Source organism: Petromyzon marinus, chromosome 75 (assembly GCF_048934315.1).
Source record: "Petromyzon marinus isolate PM22_M1 ecotype Great Lakes invasive population chromosome 75, UKy_Petmar_22M1.pri1.0, whole genome shotgun sequence".
NCBI lineage: Eukaryota > Metazoa > Chordata > Hyperoartia > Petromyzontiformes > Petromyzontidae > Petromyzon > Petromyzon marinus.
The window spans coordinates 3,967,901-3,985,122 of record NC_133741.1 but is presented as its reverse complement, the minus strand read 5'-3'; the positions used below and the strand labels follow the sequence as shown (position 1 = coordinate 3,985,122).

Below are 17,222 nucleotides of genomic sequence, written 5' to 3'. Positions count from 1 at the left end.
AACGGAGGGCAGAGGAGCGACGCTCAGAACAACAAGCGGAGCGCCGGGTGGCTAAAGCACAGCAGGTTGGCACAGTAGGGGGCACAGGTGGTGCATCAGCCAGTCATCTCAGTCAGTCGACCCGTGGCACCTGGGTCTGCCCCGTGACCCCCTGCCAGCGGGCGTTCGACACTTCACGTGGCCTCAGGGTGCACATAGCCTGGCACAAGCGTCGTGGTGACGTCACCGCCACTTAGTGGCGAATGGCGGTTGTTGTTGTTGTGTGTCTGTGTGTGTATGTGTCTGTGTGTGGTGTGTGTCTATGTGTCTGTGTGTGTGTCTGTGTGTGTGTTTATGTCTGTGTGTGTGTCTGTGTGTGTTAGTCTGTGTGTGTGTGTGTCTGTGTGTGTGTTTATGTGTGTGTGTGTGTCTGTGTGTGTGTTTATGTCTGTGTGTGTGTATCACTGTGTGTGTGTATCACTGTCTGTGTGTGTGTATCTGTGTATCTGTGTGTGTGTGTGTCTGTGTGTCTGTGTGTGTGTGTGTGTCTGTGTGTGTGTCTGTGTGTGTGTGTCTGTGTGTGTGAGTCTGTGTGTGTGACTGTGTGTGTGTGTCTGTGTGTGTCTGTGTGTGTTAGTCTGTGTGTGTGTGTGTCTGTGTGTGTGTTTATGTGTGTGTGTGTGTGTCTGTGTGTGTGTGTCTGTGTGTGTGTGTATCACTGTGTGTGTGTCTGTGTCTGTGTGTGTGTGTATCACTGTGTGTCTGTGTGTGTCTGTGTGTGTGTAGGCACCCTACAGGCTGCGCGTGCCCTCATGGTGTGCGCCCTGCTGCTGGGTGCGTGCGGGGCGCTGCTCTGCGTGCTGGGCACGCGATGCACGCGGCTGGGCGACAGCGACCCGGTCAGCAAGCACAGAGCCGCTGGGGCGGGGGGAGTCCTCTTCCTACTAGCAGGTAGCTCCTCCCCTACTAGCAGGTAGCTCCTCCCCTACTAGCAGGTAGCTCCTCCCCTACTACCCTACTAGCAGGTAGCTCCTCCCCTACTAGCAGGTAGCTCCTCCCCTACTAACAGGTAGCTCCTCCCCTACTAGCAGGTAGCTCCTCCCCTACTAGCAGGTAGCTCCTCCCCTACTAGCAGGTAGCTCCTCCCCTACTAGCAGGTAGCTCCTCCCCTACTACCCTACTAGCAGGTAGCTCCTCCCTTACTAGCAGGTAGCTCCTCCCCTACTAGCAGGTAGCTCCACCCCTACTAGCAGGTAGCTCCTCCCCTACTAGCAGGTAGCTCCTCTCCTACTAGCAGGTAGCTCCACCCCTACTAGCAGGTAGCTCCACCCCCTACTAGCAGGTAGCTCCTCCCCTACTAGCAGGTAGCTCCTCCCCTACTAGCAGGTAGCTCCTCCCCTACTAGCAGGTAGCTCCTCCCCTACTAGCAGGTAGCTCCTCCCCTACTAGCAGGTAGCTCCACCCCTACTAGCAGGTAGCTCCTCCCCTACTAGCAGGTAGCTCCTCCCCTACTAGCAGGTAGCTCCACCCCTACTAGCAGGTAGCTCTCCCCACTAGCAGGTAGCTCCTCCCCTACTAGCAGGTAGCTCCTCCCCTACTAGCAGGTAGCTCCTCTCCTACTAGCAGGTAGCTCCTCACCTACTAGCAGGTAGCTCCACCCCTACTAGCAGGTAGCTCCACCCCTACTAGCAGGTAGCTCCACCCCTACTAGCAGGTAGCTCCTCCCCTACTAGCAGGTAGCTCCTCCCCTACTAGCAGGTAGCTCCTCCCCTACTAGCAGGTAGCTCCACCCCTACTAGCAGGTAGCTCCTCCCCTACTAGCAGGTAGCTCCTCCCGTACTAGTAGGTAGCTCCACCCCTACTAGCAGGTAGCTCCTCCCCTACTAGCAGGTAGCTCCTCCCCTACTAGCAGGTAGCTCCTCCCCTACTAGCAGGTAGCTCCTCCCCTACTAGCAGGTAGCTCCTCCCCTACTAGCAGGTAGCCCCACCCCTACTAGCAGGTAGCTCCTCCCCTACTAGCAGGTAGCTCCTCCCCTACTAGCAGGTAGCTCCTCCCCTACTAGCAGGTAGCTCCTCCCCTACTAGCAGGTAGCCCCACCCCTACTAACAGGTAGCTCCTCCCCTACTAGCAGGTAGCTCCTCCCCTACTAGCAGGTAGCTCCTCCCCTACTAACAGGTAGCTCCTCCCCTACTAGCAGGTAGCTCCTCCCCTACTAACAGGTAGCCCCACCTGTTGTCACGTGACCCGTTGCCACGTGATCCGTTGCCACGTGACCCAGTGTCACGTAACTTGGTGTCACGTGACCCGGTGTTACGTGACCCGGTGTCACGTAACTTGGTGTCACGTGACCCGGTGTCACGTGACCCGGTGTCACGTGACCCGTTGTCACGTGACTTGGTGTCACGTGACCCGTTGCCACGTGACCCGTTTCCACGTGACCCGTTGCCACGTGACCGGAGAGCTCTCGGGAACGTTCCAGAAGAGGCCCGGGGAGCCTGGAAGGTGGGCGGGGCCGAGGGCGGGGCCGAGGGCGGGGCCGAGGGCGGGGCCGAGGGCGAGGCCGAGGGCGGGGCCCGCCCCTAGCCCCGGGGGCCACGTCAGGAGATCTCCGTGAGGGGCCTCGGGGGTTCTTCTTCTTCGAGCGTCGCCGCTGCAAGTTCCACGCTAGGGAGGAGGAGGAAGAGGAGGAGGAGGAGGAGGAGGAGGAGAAGGAGGAGGAAGAGGAGGAAGAGGAGGAGAAGGAGTAGGAGGAGGAGGAGGAAGAGGAGGAGAAGGAGGAGGAGGAAGAGGAGGAGAAGGAGGAGGAGGAGGAGGGAGGAGGAGGAGGAGGAGGAGGAGGAGAGGAGGAGGAAGAGGAGGAGAAGGAGGAGGAGGAGGAGAGGAGAAGGAGGAGGAGGAGGAGGAAGAGGAGGAGGAGGAGAAGGAGGAGGAAGAGGAGGAAGAGGAGGAGAAGGAGGAGGAGGAGGAGGAGGAAGAGGAGGAGAAGGAGGAGGAAGAGGAGGAGAAGGAGGAGGAGGAGGAGGAGGAGGAGGAAGAGGAGGAGGAGGAGGAGGAAGAGGAGGAGAAGGAGGAGGAGGAGGAGGAGGAGGAGAAGGAGGAGGAGGAGGAGGAGGAGGAGGAGGAGGAGGAAGAGGAGGAGGAGGAGGAGGAGGAAGAGGAGGAGGAAGAGGAGGAGAAGGAGGAGGAGGAGGAGGAAGAGGAGGAGAAGGAGGAGGAGGAGGAGGAGGAAGAGGAGGAGGAGGAGAAGAGGAGGAGGAGGAGGAGGAGGAGGAGGAGGAGGAGGAGGAGGAGGAGGAGCCTCCGTCCACGCGGTCCAGGCCGGTGTAGCGACGTGGGTCCCCTTGCGTTTGCCTTGGCGACGCCGAGTTCACAAAAAGCCGTTGCCCGGCCGAGTCCCCGCCCAGCGACCCGGCCGGGCAAAGCGGCAAACCTTGCCCGGCCGCGGCTGGCGCCGGACGGCGAGGGCTCGGCACGCCGCCGGGGGTTCTCCACGAGCGCCGGAAGGGCGAGGCCGGCGGGGAGCCGACGCCGGCCGATCAAGCGGCCGGCCCCAACGCCGGGCGCGACGCTGCGGTCGCTCGAGAGAGTTTCCGCGATGGCTCGCGAGCCCCCCGGCGTGCCCAAGGGCGGACGCCGCGGGAGGCGTCGGGGGCCAAGCGTTGGATCTTCGCGGACCTCCCGCGGAACGGGCCAACTAAAGCGCGGATCGACTGCGGGCGCTCCTGCGGGAACGCTCCACGGCATTTTTTTAAGTCAGGCAAAAGTTTGGTCTCTGTTGAGCCACGGCACTGAGGAATTTTTAGCGCCCGAGTCGGGCTGGTGAAGGGGCCCTCGTTCGTGTGGCGGTCGGGTGAAACGTTGCCCGCGGATATCACCGCGCCGTCCGCCAGTCCGGATTGCCCTCGTCGAGGAACACTGGCGGCAGTCCCGGGGCTTTGCGTCGATTTCAGCAAACTTGACAAGGTGTCCGTCGTATTCTGAGCTCTTTCGCTAAAGTCACGTTGAAGGGAAACAGTAAAATAATAAAATATATATAACAATAAAATAATAATATATATAAAACAATGAAATAATATACGTAAAACAATAAAATAATAATATATATAAAACAATAAAGTAAGATGTATAAAATAATAAAATAATATACATAAAACAATAAAATAATATATATAAAACAATAAAATAATATATATAAAACAATAAAATAATATATAAAACAATAAAATAATAATATATATAAAGCAATAAAATAATAATAAATAACACAATAAAATAATAAAATATATATAAAACAATAAAATAATAAAATATATATAAAACAATAAAAATTCTCACGACGTTTCGACCATAACACAAACGGTCGTCATCAGGTGTGTCGGTTCGCATCAATTTATTTATTTTTAAACGGTGTATCTATTTATTTATTTACAAAAAAAACGTCAGCGCCACGCGCAGCGATTTGGCAGTTTATTTAGAAGGACGAGTCCATCTGTGTTCTTTAAATGCAAATCTTAAGGTGCCAGTCGCGGATGCCTACCCCCTGCCCTGCGTGGACGATCCTTCGGACGTGCTGGGCAGGCGCGCGGTATTTTAGGACCCTCGGCTTTTTGTCCGGGTTTTGGCAATCCCCGCTTGACGGAGGCCTCGAGGCCCAAGGCGGCTTTTCGGGCGCCCCGAGGGCTGTTTGAGTTCATCTGGCTTCCGATGGGGCTCCATTCCGCGCCTGCCACTTTTCAGAGGCTCGTGGAATCGGTTTCGGCGGCCCTGCCGTGGGATCCGTGCCCGATCAACTCAGATGACGTCATCGCGCTCGGCCAGCCCGTTTCATGACCCGAATGTTCAAGCCTCGAAAATGTCGCCTGCCCCCCCCAAAAAAACTCTGCCGGTTACTCGGGCCACATAGGTAAGCGAATCGGGCATCGCGACGGACCCCGGGCGGAAGACTCCCTGTGTGCGGACGTGGCCCGCCCACGCCTCCGCGATAATGAGAGGCCTTTCCCCTTATTATTGCCGGCTTTGTTGCGGGCGGGGGGGGGGGGGGGGGGTTTGCGCCCCTTTGCGAAACTTCTCCGAGCGCTGACGCCCAGGGGCCCGGAAGTTTCATCGGGGAGAGGCGGCGAGGGTGGCGGCGAGGGCGGCGGTGTCGGCGTTCCGCTCCGCTCGCGATGGCCTTGTCGACGCTCCTCCCGCCGTACGCGCGGTCCAGACTTTCCGCTGCCGCTCGCCTTACCTTGAGGCCGTGGATGTCGTTGGAGCGCGAGGTCGCCAACGGCACCGGGGGAGCGGCGCTTTACCCACCGGCAGCGCCCGGGGGGCCCCAGGGGGCGCTCCGGTGCGCGTCCCCCCCCGGAGGGCCCGAGCCCTCCGGGGGGGACCGATTTTTGCCGCGCTCCCTTGAAGCCCTCCCGGGATTATTCCGCGCAGGGTCCACGCGTCGCGAGATTGCCGGCGGCCGGGGGGAGAGCGCGCGAGCTTTCCCCGGCTCGCCGTCGGCCATGCGGCTCCAGGAGGATTGCTCAGAGCATCGTGGTGGAGGATTGCTCAGGCGTCGTGGTGGAGGATTGTTCAGGCATTGTGATGGAGGATTGTTCAGGCATCCTGGTGGAGGCTTGCTCAGGCATCCTGATGGAGGATTGTTCAGGCATCGTGGTGGAGGATTGTTCAGAGCATCGTGGTGGAGGATTGCTCAGGCATCGTGGTGGAGGATTGTTCAGAGCATCGTGGTGGAGGATTGTTCAGGCATCGTGGTGGAGGATTGCTCAGGCATCCTGATGGAGGATTGCTCAGGCATCGTGGTGGAGGATTGCTCAGGCATCGTGGTGGAGGATTGCTCAGGCATCGTGGTGGAGGATTGCTCAGGCATCCTGGTGGAGGATTGCTCAGGCATCGTGGTGGAGGATTGTTCAGGCATCGTGGTGGAGGATTGCTCAGGCATCGTGGTGGAGGATTGTTCAGGCATCCTGATGGAGGATTGCTCAGGCATCGTGGTGGAGGATTGTTCAGGCATCGTGGTGGAGGATTGCTCAGGCATCGTGGTGGAGGATTGTTCAGGCATCGTGGTGGAGGATTGCTCAGGCATCGTGGTGGAGGATTGCTCAGGCATCGTGGTGGAGGATTGCTCAGGCATCGTGGTGGAGGATTGCTCAGAGCATCGTGGTGGAGGATTGCTCAGGCATCGTGGTGGAGGATTGCTCAGGCATCCTGATGGAGGATTGCTCAGGCATCGTGGTGGAGGATTGTTCAGGCATCGTGGTGGAGGATTGTTCAGGCATCGTGGTGGAGGATTGCTCAGAGCATCGTGGTGGAGGATTGCTCAGGCATCGTGGTGGAGGATTGCTCAGGCATCCTGATGGAGGATTGCTCAGGCATCGTGGTGGAGGATTGTTCAGGCATCGTGGTGGAGGATTGCTCAGGCATCGTGGTGGAGGATTGCTCAGAGCATCGTGGTGGAGGATTGCTCAGGCATCGTGGTGGAGGATTGCTCAGGCATCCTGATGGAGGATTGCTCAGGCATCGTGATGGAGGATTGTTCAGGCATCGTGGTGGAGGATTGTTCAGGCATCGTGGTGGAGGATTGTTCAGGCATCGTGGTGGAGGATTGCTCAGGCATCGTGGTAGAGGATTGTTCAGGCATCCTGATGGAGGATTGCTCAGGCATTGTGATGGAGGCGTGCACCGCTGGGATTGTTCAGGCATCGTGGTGGAGCTGTGTGCCGCTAGGCTGCCGTTGCACCACCCGCCCTGCTGGGCGGGGGTCCTGTGGGCCGTGCGTTGACGGCTTTGGCACCTCGGAGCGCTGGAGACGCTGCGTTTGGATTGCCGTCCGACGTTGAGGATCCACTCAAAGGCTGCGGGCGAATGAAACCGTTGCCCTACGATATTCTCGGCCCGTTCCCCCGGCCCGGGCGCGTGGAGGCAAGAACTTGCCCGTGGGCGTCGAGGGATTTCCCAGCGCCCGCCCTGCGGCTTGGCCGCTCCCAAATCCGTCGGCCTGTCGCCTGGCCGCCTGTTGACGGACCAAGCTAAAACATTCCCTTCCGCGCTGCTGCGGGAGGCTTGCGGCTTGCCGGGCGTAGGCAAAGGAACGAGCGTCCCCCGTTCCGCCCGCAGGCCCGTGGTCGAGCGCCTACACCGGAGTCACTTTGCTCAGCGAGCTGCAGGGCGGTTGGGATTTGCAGGATGACCCCGTGAGAGTTTGACCCTCCCCTCGATGTGCCGTTGCGGGCCCACGCCCCCGTGCCGATAGGCGGCCAAACTTTCCGGTCCGGTCCGCGACGGGCAAGCCTCCTGAGGGGCGGGAAGCCGCTTCGTCCACGCCACGCCAGACTGCCTCATCCACGCTGTGTCAGACTGAAGCCCCTCATCCACGCTGTGTCAGACTGCCTCATCCACGCTGTGTCAGACTGCTTCATCCACGCCCTGTCAGACTGCCTCATCCACGCTGTGTCAGTCTGCCTCATCCACGCCCTGTCAGTCTGCTTCATCCACGCCCTGTCAGTCTGCTTCATCCACGCCCTGTCAGACTGCCTCATCCACGCTGTGTCAGACTGCCTCATCCACGCTGTGTCAGTCTGCCTCATCCACGCTGTGTCAGACTGCCTCATCCACGCCCTGTCAGTCTGCCTCATCCACGCTGTGTCAGTCTGCCTCATCCACGCTGTGTCAGTCTGCCTCATCCACGCTGTGTCAGACTGCCTCATCCACGCTGTGTCAGTCTGCCTCATCCACACTGTGTCAGACTGCTTCATCCACGCTGTGTCAGTCTGCCTCATCCACGCTGTGTCAGACTGCCTCATCCACACTGTGTCAGTCTGCCTCATCCACGCTGTGTCAGTCTGCCTCATCCACGCCCTGTCAGACTGCCTCATGCACGCCCTGTCAGACTGCCTCATCCACGCTGTGTCAGTCTGAAGCCCCTCATCCACGCTGTGTCAGTCTGCCTCATCCACGCTGTGTCAGTCTGCCTCATCCACGCTGTGTCAGTCTGCTTCATCCACGCTGTGTCAGACTGCTTCATCCACGCTGTGTCAGACTGCCTCATCCACGCTGTGTCAGACTGCCTCATCCACGCTGTGTCAGTCTGCCTCATCCACGCTGTGTCAGTCTGCTTCATCCACGCTGTGTCAGTCTGCCTCGTCCACGCTGTGTCAGTCTGCCTCATCCACGCTGTGTCAGTCTGAAGCCCCTCATCCACGCTGTGTCAGACTGCCTCATCCACGCTGTGTCAGACTGCTTCATCCACGCCCTGTCAGACTGCCTCATCCACGCTGTGTCAGTCTGCCTCATCCACGCTGTGTCAGTCTGCCTCATCCACGCTGTGTCAGTCTGCTTCATCCACGCTGTGTCAGTCTGCCTCATCCACGCCCTGTCAGACTGCCTCATCCACGCTGTGTCAGACTGCCTCATCCACGCCCTGTCAGACTGCCTCATCCACGCTGTGTCAGTCTGCCTCATCCACGCTGTGTCAGTCTGCCTCATCCACGCTGTGTCAGTCTGCCTCATCCACGCTGTGTCAGTCTGCCTCATCCACGCTGTGTCAGACTGCCTCATCCACGCTGTGTCAGTCTGCCTCATCCACGCTGTGTCAGTCTGCTTCGTCCACGCTGTGTCAGACTGCCTCATCCACGCCCTGTCAGTCTGCCTCATCCACGCTGTGTCAGTCTGCCTCATCCACGCTGTGTCAGTCTGCCTCATCCACGCTGTGTCAGACTGCCTCATCCACGCTGTGTCAGACTGCCTCATCCACGCTGTGTCAGACTGCCTCATCCACGCTGTGTCAGTCTGCTTCATCCACGCTGTGTCAGTCTGCCTCATCCACGCTGTGTCAGTCTGCCTCATCCACGCCCTGTCAGACTGCCTCATCCACGCTGTGTCAGACTGCCTCATCCACGCTGTGTCAGACTGCCTCATCCACGCTGTGTCAGACTGCTTCATCCACGCTGTGTCAGTCTGCCTCATCCACGCTGTGTCAGACTGCCTCATCCACGCTGTGTCAGTCTGCCTCATCCACACTGTGTCAGACTGCTTCATCCACGCTGTGTCAGTCTGCCTCATCCACGCTGTGTCAGACTGCCTCATCCACGCTGTGTCAGTCTGCCTCATCCACACTGTGTCAGACTGCCTCATCCACACTGTGTCAGTCTGCCTCATCCACGCTGTGTCAGTCTGCCTCATCCACGCTGTGTCAGTCTGCCTCATCCACGCCCTGTCAGACTGCCTCATCCACGCCCTGTCAGACTGCCTCATCCACGCTGTGTCAGTCTGAAGCCCCTCATCCACGCTGTGTCAGTCTGCCTCATCCACGCTGTGTCAGTCTGCCTCATCCACGCTGTGTCAGTCTGCTTCATCCACGCTGTGTCAGACTGCTTCATCCACGCCCTGTCAGTCTGCCTCATCCACGCTGTGTCAGACTGCCTCATCCACGCTGTGTCAGTCTGAAGCCCCTCATCCACGCTGTGTCAGTCTGAAGCCCCTCATCCACGCTGTGTCAGACTGCTTCATCCACGCTGTGTCAGTCTGCTTCATCCACGCTGTGTCAGTCTGCCTCATCCACGCTGTGTCAGTCTGCCTCATCCACGCTGTGTCAGACTGCCTCATCCACGCTGTGTCAGTCTGAAGCCCCTCATCCACGCTGTGTCAGTCTGAAGCCCCTCATCCACGCTGTGTCAGACTGCCTCATCCACGCTGTGTCAGTCTGCTTCATCCACGCTGTGTCAGTCTGCCTCATCCACGCTGTGTCAGTCTGCCTCATCCACGCTGTGTCAGACTGCCTCATCCACGCCCTGTCAGACTGCCTCATCCACGCTGTGTCAGTCTGCCTCATCCACGCTGTGTCAGTCTGCCTCATCCACGCTGTGTCAGTCTGCCTCATCCACGCTGTGTCAGTCTGCTTCATCCACGCTGTGTCAGACTGCCTCATCCACGCCCTGTCAGTCTGAAGCCCCTCATCCACGCTGTGTCAGTCTGCCTCATCCACGCCCTGTCAGACTGCCTCATCCACGCTGTGTCAGTCTGCCTCATCCACGCTGTGTCAGTCTGCCTCATCCACGCTGTGTCAGTCTGCCTCGTCCACGCTGTGTCAGTCTGAAGCCCCTCATCCACGCTGTGTCAGACTGCCTCATCCACGCTGTGTCAGTCTGAAGCCCCTCATCCACGCCCTGTCAGACTGCTTCATCCACGCTGTGTCAGTCTGAAGCCCCTCATCCACGCTGTGTCAGTCTGCCTCATCCACGCTGTGTCAGTCTGAAGCCCCTCGTCCACGCTGTGTCAGTCTGAAGCCCCTCGTCCACGCTGTGTCAGTCTGAAGCCCCTCATCCACGCTGTGTCAGTCTGCCTCATCCACGCCCTGTTAGACTGCCTCATCCACGCTGTGTCAGTCTGCCTCATCCACGCTGTGTCAGACTGCCTCATCCACGCTGTGTCAGACTGCCTCATCCACGCTGTGTCAGACTGCCTCATCCACGCTGTGTCAGACTGCCTCATCCACGCTGTGTCAGACTGCCTCATCCACGCTGTGTCAGACTGCCTCATCCACGCTGTGTCAGACTGCTTCATCCACGCTGTGTCAGACTGCCTCATCCACGCTGTGTCAGTCTGCCTCATCCACGCTGTGTCAGACTGCTTCATCCACGCTGTGTCAGTCTGCCTCATCCACGCTGTGTCAGTCTGCCTCATCCACGCTGTGTCAGTCTGAAGCCCCTCGTCCACGCTGTGTCAGACTGCCTCATCCACGCTGTGTCAGTCTGAAGCCCCTCGTCCACGCTGTGTCAGACTGCCTCATCCACGCTGTGTCAGTCTGAAGCCCCTCGTCCACGCTGTGTCAGTCTGCTTCATCCACGTTGTGTCAGTCTGCTTCATCCACGCTGTGTCAGTCTGCCTCATCCACGCTGTGTCAGACTGCTTCATCCACGCCCTGTCAGACTGCCTCATCCACGCTGTGTCAGACTGCCTCATCCACGCTGTGTCAGTCTGCCTCATCCACGCTGTGTCAGACTGCCTCATCCACGCCCTGTCAGACTGCTTCATCCACGCTGTGTCAGACTGCCTCATCCACGCTGTGTCAGTCTGCTTCATCCACGCTGTGTCAGTCTGCTTCATCCACGCTGTGTCAGACTGCCTCATCCACGCCCTGTCAGACTGCTTCATCCACGCTGTGTCAGTCTGCTTCATCCACGCCCTGTCAGACTGCCTCATCCACGCTGTGTCAGACTGCCTCATCCACGCTGTGTCAGTCTGCTTCATCCACGCTGTGTCAGTCTGCCTCATCCACGCTGTGTCAGTCTGCCTCATCCACGCTGTGTCAGACTGCCTCATCCACGCCCTGTCAGACTGCCTCATCCACGCTGTGTCAGTCTGCCTCATCCACGCTGTGTCAGTCTGCTTCATCCACGCCCTGTCAGTCTGCCTCATCCACGCTGTGTCAGTCTGCTTCATCCACGCCCTGTCAGTCTGCTTCATCCACGCTGTGTCAGTCTGCCTCATCCACGCTGTGTCAGACTGCCTCATCCACGCTGTGTCAGACTGCCTCATCCATGCTGTGTCAGTCTGAAGCCCCTCGTCCACGCTGTGTCAGTCTGCCTCATCCACGCTGTGTCAGTCTGCCTCATCCACGCTGTGTCAGTCTGCCTCATCCACGCTGTGTCAGTCTGCCTCATCCACGCTGTGTCAGTCTGCCTCATCCACGCTGTGTCAGACTGCCTCATCCACGCTGTGTCAGACTGCCTCATCCACGCTGTGTCAGACTGCCTCATCCACGCTGTGTCAGACTGCCTCATCCACGCTGTGTCAGACTGCCTCATCCACGCTGTGTCAGTCTGCCTCATCCACGCTGTGTCAGACTGCCTCGTCCACGCTGTGTCAGACTGCTTCATCCACGCTGTGTCAGACTGCCTCATCCACGCTGTGTCAGTCTGAAGCCCCTCGTCCACGCTGTGTCAGACTGCCTCGTCCACGCTGTGTCAGTCTGAAGCCCCTCATCCACGCCCTGTCAGACTGCTTCATCCACGCTGTGTCAGTCTGAAGCCCCTCATCCACGCTGTGTCAGTCTGCCTCATCCACGCTGTGTCAGTCTGAAGCCCCTCGTCCACGCTGTGTCAGTCTGAAGCCCCTCGTCCACGCTGTGTCAGTCTGAAGCCCCTCATCCACGCTGTGTCAGTCTGCCTCATCCACGCCCTGTTAGACTGCCTCATCCACGCTGTGTCAGTCTGCCTCATCCACGCTGTGTCAGACTGCCTCATCCACGCTGTGTCAGACTGCCTCATCCACGCTGTGTCAGACTGCCTCATCCACGCTGTGTCAGACTGCCTCATCCACGCTGTGTCAGACTGCCTCATCCACGCTGTGTCAGACTGCCTCATCCACGCTGTGTCAGACTGCTTCATCCACGCTGTGTCAGACTGCCTCATCCACGCTGTGTCAGTCTGCCTCATCCACGCTGTGTCAGACTGCTTCATCCACGCTGTGTCAGTCTGCCTCATCCACGCTGTGTCAGTCTGCCTCATCCACGCTGTGTCAGTCTGAAGCCCCTCGTCCACGCTGTGTCAGACTGCCTCATCCACGCTGTGTCAGTCTGAAGCCCCTCGTCCACGCTGTGTCAGACTGCCTCATCCACGCTGTGTCAGTCTGAAGCCCCTCGTCCACGCTGTGTCAGTCTGCTTCATCCACGTTGTGTCAGTCTGCTTCATCCACGCTGTGTCAGTCTGCCTCATCCACGCTGTGTCAGACTGCTTCATCCACGCCCTGTCAGACTGCCTCATCCACGCTGTGTCAGACTGCCTCATCCACGCTGTGTCAGTCTGCCTCATCCACGCTGTGTCAGACTGCCTCATCCACGCCCTGTCAGACTGCTTCATCCACGCTGTGTCAGACTGCCTCATCCACGCTGTGTCAGTCTGCTTCATCCACGCTGTGTCAGTCTGCTTCATCCACGCTGTGTCAGACTGCCTCATCCACGCCCTGTCAGACTGCTTCATCCACGCTGTGTCAGTCTGCTTCATCCACGCCCTGTCAGACTGCCTCATCCACGCTGTGTCAGACTGCCTCATCCACGCTGTGTCAGTCTGCTTCATCCACGCTGTGTCAGTCTGCCTCATCCACGCTGTGTCAGTCTGCCTCATCCACGCTGTGTCAGACTGCCTCATCCACGCCCTGTCAGACTGCCTCATCCACGCTGTGTCAGTCTGCCTCATCCACGCTGTGTCAGTCTGCTTCATCCACGCCCTGTCAGTCTGCCTCATCCACGCTGTGTCAGTCTGCTTCATCCACGCCCTGTCAGTCTGCTTCATCCACGCTGTGTCAGTCTGCCTCATCCACGCTGTGTCAGACTGCCTCATCCACGCTGTGTCAGACTGCCTCATCCATGCTGTGTCAGTCTGAAGCCCCTCGTCCACGCTGTGTCAGTCTGCCTCATCCACGCTGTGTCAGTCTGCCTCATCCACGCTGTGTCAGTCTGCCTCATCCACGCTGTGTCAGTCTGCCTCATCCACGCTGTGTCAGTCTGCCTCATCCACGCTGTGTCAGACTGCCTCATCCACGCTGTGTCAGACTGCCTCATCCACGCTGTGTCAGACTGCCTCATCCACGCTGTGTCAGACTGCCTCATCCACGCTGTGTCAGACTGCCTCATCCACGCTGTGTCAGTCTGCCTCATCCACGCTGTGTCAGACTGCCTCGTCCACGCTGTGTCAGACTGCTTCATCCACGCTGTGTCAGACTGCCTCATCCACGCTGTGTCAGTCTGAAGCCCCTCGTCCACGCTGTGTCAGACTGCCTCGTCCACGCTGTGTCAGTCTGAAGCCCCTCATCCACGCCCTGTCAGACTGCTTCATCCACGCTGTGTCAGTCTGAAGCCCCTCATCCACGCTGTGTCAGTCTGCCTCATCCACGCTGTGTCAGTCTGAAGCCCCTCGTCCACGCTGTGTCAGTCTGAAGCCCCTCGTCCACGCTGTGTCAGTCTGAAGCCCCTCATCCACGCTGTGTCAGTCTGCCTCATCCACGCCCTGTTAGACTGCCTCATCCACGCTGTGTCAGTCTGCCTCATCCACGCTGTGTCAGACTGCCTCATCCACGCTGTGTCAGACTGCCTCATCCACGCTGTGTCAGACTGCCTCATCCACGCTGTGTCAGTCTGCCTCATCCACGCTGTGTCAGACTGCCTCATCCACGCTGTGTCAGACTGCCTCATCCACGCTGTGTCAGACTGCCTCATCCACGCTGTGTCAGACTGCTTCATCCACGCTGTGTCAGACTGCCTCATCCACGCTGTGTCAGTCTGCCTCATCCACGCTGTGTCAGTCTGAAGCCCCTCGTCCACGCTGTGTCAGACTGCGTCATCCACGCTGTGTCAGTCTGAAGCCCCTCGTCCACGCTGTGTCAGTCTGCTTCATCCACGTTGTGTCAGTCTGCTTCATCCACGCTGTGTCAGTCTGCCTCATCCACGCTGTGTCAGTCTGCTTCATCCACGTTGTGTCAGTCTGCTTCATCCACGCTGTGTCAGACTGCTTCATCCACGCTGTGTCAGACTGCCTCATCCACGCTGTGTCAGTCTGCTTCATCCACGCTGTGTCAGACTGCCTCATCCACGCTGTGTCAGTCTGCCTCATCCACGCCCTGTCAGACTGCTTCATCCACGCTGTGTCAGTCTGCTTCATCCACGCCCTGTCAGACTGCCTCATCCACGCTGTGTCAGACTGCTTCATCCACGCTGTGTCAGTCTGCTTCATCCACGCTGTGTCAGTCTGCTTCATCCACGCTGTGTCAGTCTGCCTCATCCACGCTGTGTCAGACTGCCTCATCCACGCCCTGTCAGACTGCCTCATCCACGCTGTGTCAGACTGCCTCATCCACGCTGTGTCAGTCTGCTTCATCCACACTGTGTCAGTCTGCTTCATCCACGCTGTGTCAGTCTGCCTCATCCACGCTGTGTCAGACTGCCTCATCCACGCTGTGTCAGTCTGCTTCATCCACGCTGTGTCAGTCTGCCTCATCCACGCTGTGTCAGTCTGCCTCATCCACGCTGTGTCAGACTGCCTCATCCACACTGTGTCAGTCTGCCTCATCCACGCTGTGTCAGTCTGCTTCATCCACGCCCTGTCAGTCTGCCTCATCCACGCTGTGTCAGTCTGCTTCATCCACGCCCTGTCAGTCTGCTTCATCCACGCTGTGTCAGTCTGCCTCATCCACGCTGTGTCAGTCTGCCTCATCCACGCTGTGTCAGACTGCCTCATCCACGCTGTGTCAGTCTGCCTCATCCACGCTGTGTCAGTCTGCTTCATCCACGCCCTGTCAGTCTGCCTCATCCACGCTGTGTCAGTCTGCTTCATCCACGCCCTGTCAGTCTGCTTCATCCACGCTGTGTCAGTCTGCCTCATCCACGCTGTGTCAGACTGCCTCATCCACGCTGTGTCAGACTGCCTCATCCATGCTGTGTCAGTCTGAAGCCCCTCGTCCACGCTGTGTCAGTCTGCCTCATCCACGCTGTGTCAGTCTGCCTCATCCACGCCCTGTCAGTCTGCCTCATCCACGCTGTGTCAGTCTGCTTCATCCACGCCCTGTCAGACTGCCTCATCCACGCTGTGTCAGACTGCTTCATCCACGCTGTGTCAGTCTGCCTCATCCACGCTGTGTCAGACTGCCTCATCCACGCTGTGTCAGACTGCCTCATCCACGCTGTGTCAGTCTGCCTCATCCACGCTGTGTCAGTCTGCCTCATCCACGCTGTGTCAGACTGCCTCATCCACGCTGTGTCAGTCTGCTTCGTCCACGCTGTGTCAGACTGCTTCATCCACGCCCTGTCAGTCTGCTTCATCCACGCTGTGTCAGTCTGAAGCCCCTCATCCACGCTGTGTCAGTCTGCTTCATCCACGCCCTGTCAGACTGCCTCATCCACGCTGTGTCAGACTGCCTCATCCACGCTGTGTCAGTCTGCCTCATCCACGCTGTGTCAGACTGCTTCATCCACGCTGTGTCAGTCTGCCTCATCCACGCTGTGTCAGTCTGCCTCATCCACGCTGTGTCAGACTGCCTCATCCACGCTGTGTCAGTCTGCCTCGTCCACGCTGTGTCAGACTGCCTCATCCACGCTGTGTCAGACTGCCTCATCCACGCCCTGTCAGACTGCCTCATCCACGCTGTGTCAGACTGCCTCATCCACGCTGTGTCAGTCTGCCTCATCCACGCTGTGTCAGTCTGCCTCATCCACGCTGTGTCAGTCTGCCTCATCCACGCTGTGTCAGTCTGCTTCATCCACGCTGTGTCAGTCTGCTTCGTCCACGCTGTGTCAGTCTGCCTCATCCACGCCCTGTCAGACTGCCTCATCCATGCTGTGTCAGTCTGCCTCATCCACGCTGTGTCAGTCTGCCTCATCCACGCTGTGTCAGTCTGCCTCTTCCACGCTGTGTCAGTCTGAAGCCCCTCATCCACGCTGTGTCAGACTGCCTCATCCACGCTGTGTCAGACTGCCTCATCCACGCTGTGTCAGACTGCCTCATCCACGCTGTGTCAGTCTGCTTCATCCACGCTGTGTCAGTCTGCCTCATCCACGCTGTGTCAGTCTGCCTCATCCACGCCCTGTCAGACTGCCTCATCCACGCTGTGTCAGTCTGCCTCGTCCACGCTGTGTCAGTCTGCTTCATCCACGCTGTGTCAGTCTGCCTCATCCACGCTGTGTCAGACTGCCTCATCCACGCTGTGTCAGTCTGCTTCATCCACGCTGTGTCAGACTGCCTCATCCACGCTGTGTCAGTCTGCCTCATCCACGCTGTGTCAGACTGCCTCATCCACGCTGTGTCAGACTGCCTCATCCACGCTGTGTCAGACTGCCTCATCCACGCCCTGTCAGACTGCCTCATCCACGCTGTGTCAGTCTGCCTCATCCACGCTGTGTCAGTCTGCTTCATCCACGCTGTGTCAGTCTGCCTCATCCACGCTGTGTCAGTCTGCCTCATCCACGCTGTGTCAGTCTGCCTCATCCACGCCCTGTTAGACTGCCTCGTCCACGCTGTGTCAGTCTGCCTCATCCACGCCCTGTCAGACTGCCTCATCCACGCTGTGTCAGACTGCCTCATCCACGCTGTGTCAGACTGCCTCATCCACGCTGTGTCAGTCTGAAGCCCTTCGTCCACGCCCTGTCAGTCTGCTTCATCCACGCCCTGTCAGACTGCCTCATCCACGCTGTGTCAGTCTGAAGCCCCTCGTCCACGCTGTGTCAGACTGCCTCATCCACGCCCTGTCAGACTGCCTCATC

At 58.5% G+C, this 17,222-nt stretch overlaps 2 protein-coding genes across 3 annotated transcripts in view; both read left to right on the top strand.

Moving 5' to 3' along the window:
* Nucleotides 1-17,222, top strand: part of LOC116958295 (protein FAM43A-like) — a 202,733-nt gene that overhangs the window by 112,004 nt on the left and 73,507 nt on the right. The gene's annotated exons all lie outside the window — the stretch shown is intronic.
* LOC142907140 (claudin-19-like) overlaps nucleotides 1-17,222 on the top strand; it is a 34,271-nt gene that overhangs the window by 10,183 nt on the left and 6,866 nt on the right. For both annotated transcript variants that reach the window (XM_076056297.1, XM_076056299.1), the window contains exon 3: nucleotides 766-930. In XM_076056297.1, coding sequence (XP_075912412.1) covers nucleotides 766-930 — 165 coding nt within the window. The remainder of the gene's footprint in view (nucleotides 1-765; nucleotides 931-17,222) is intronic.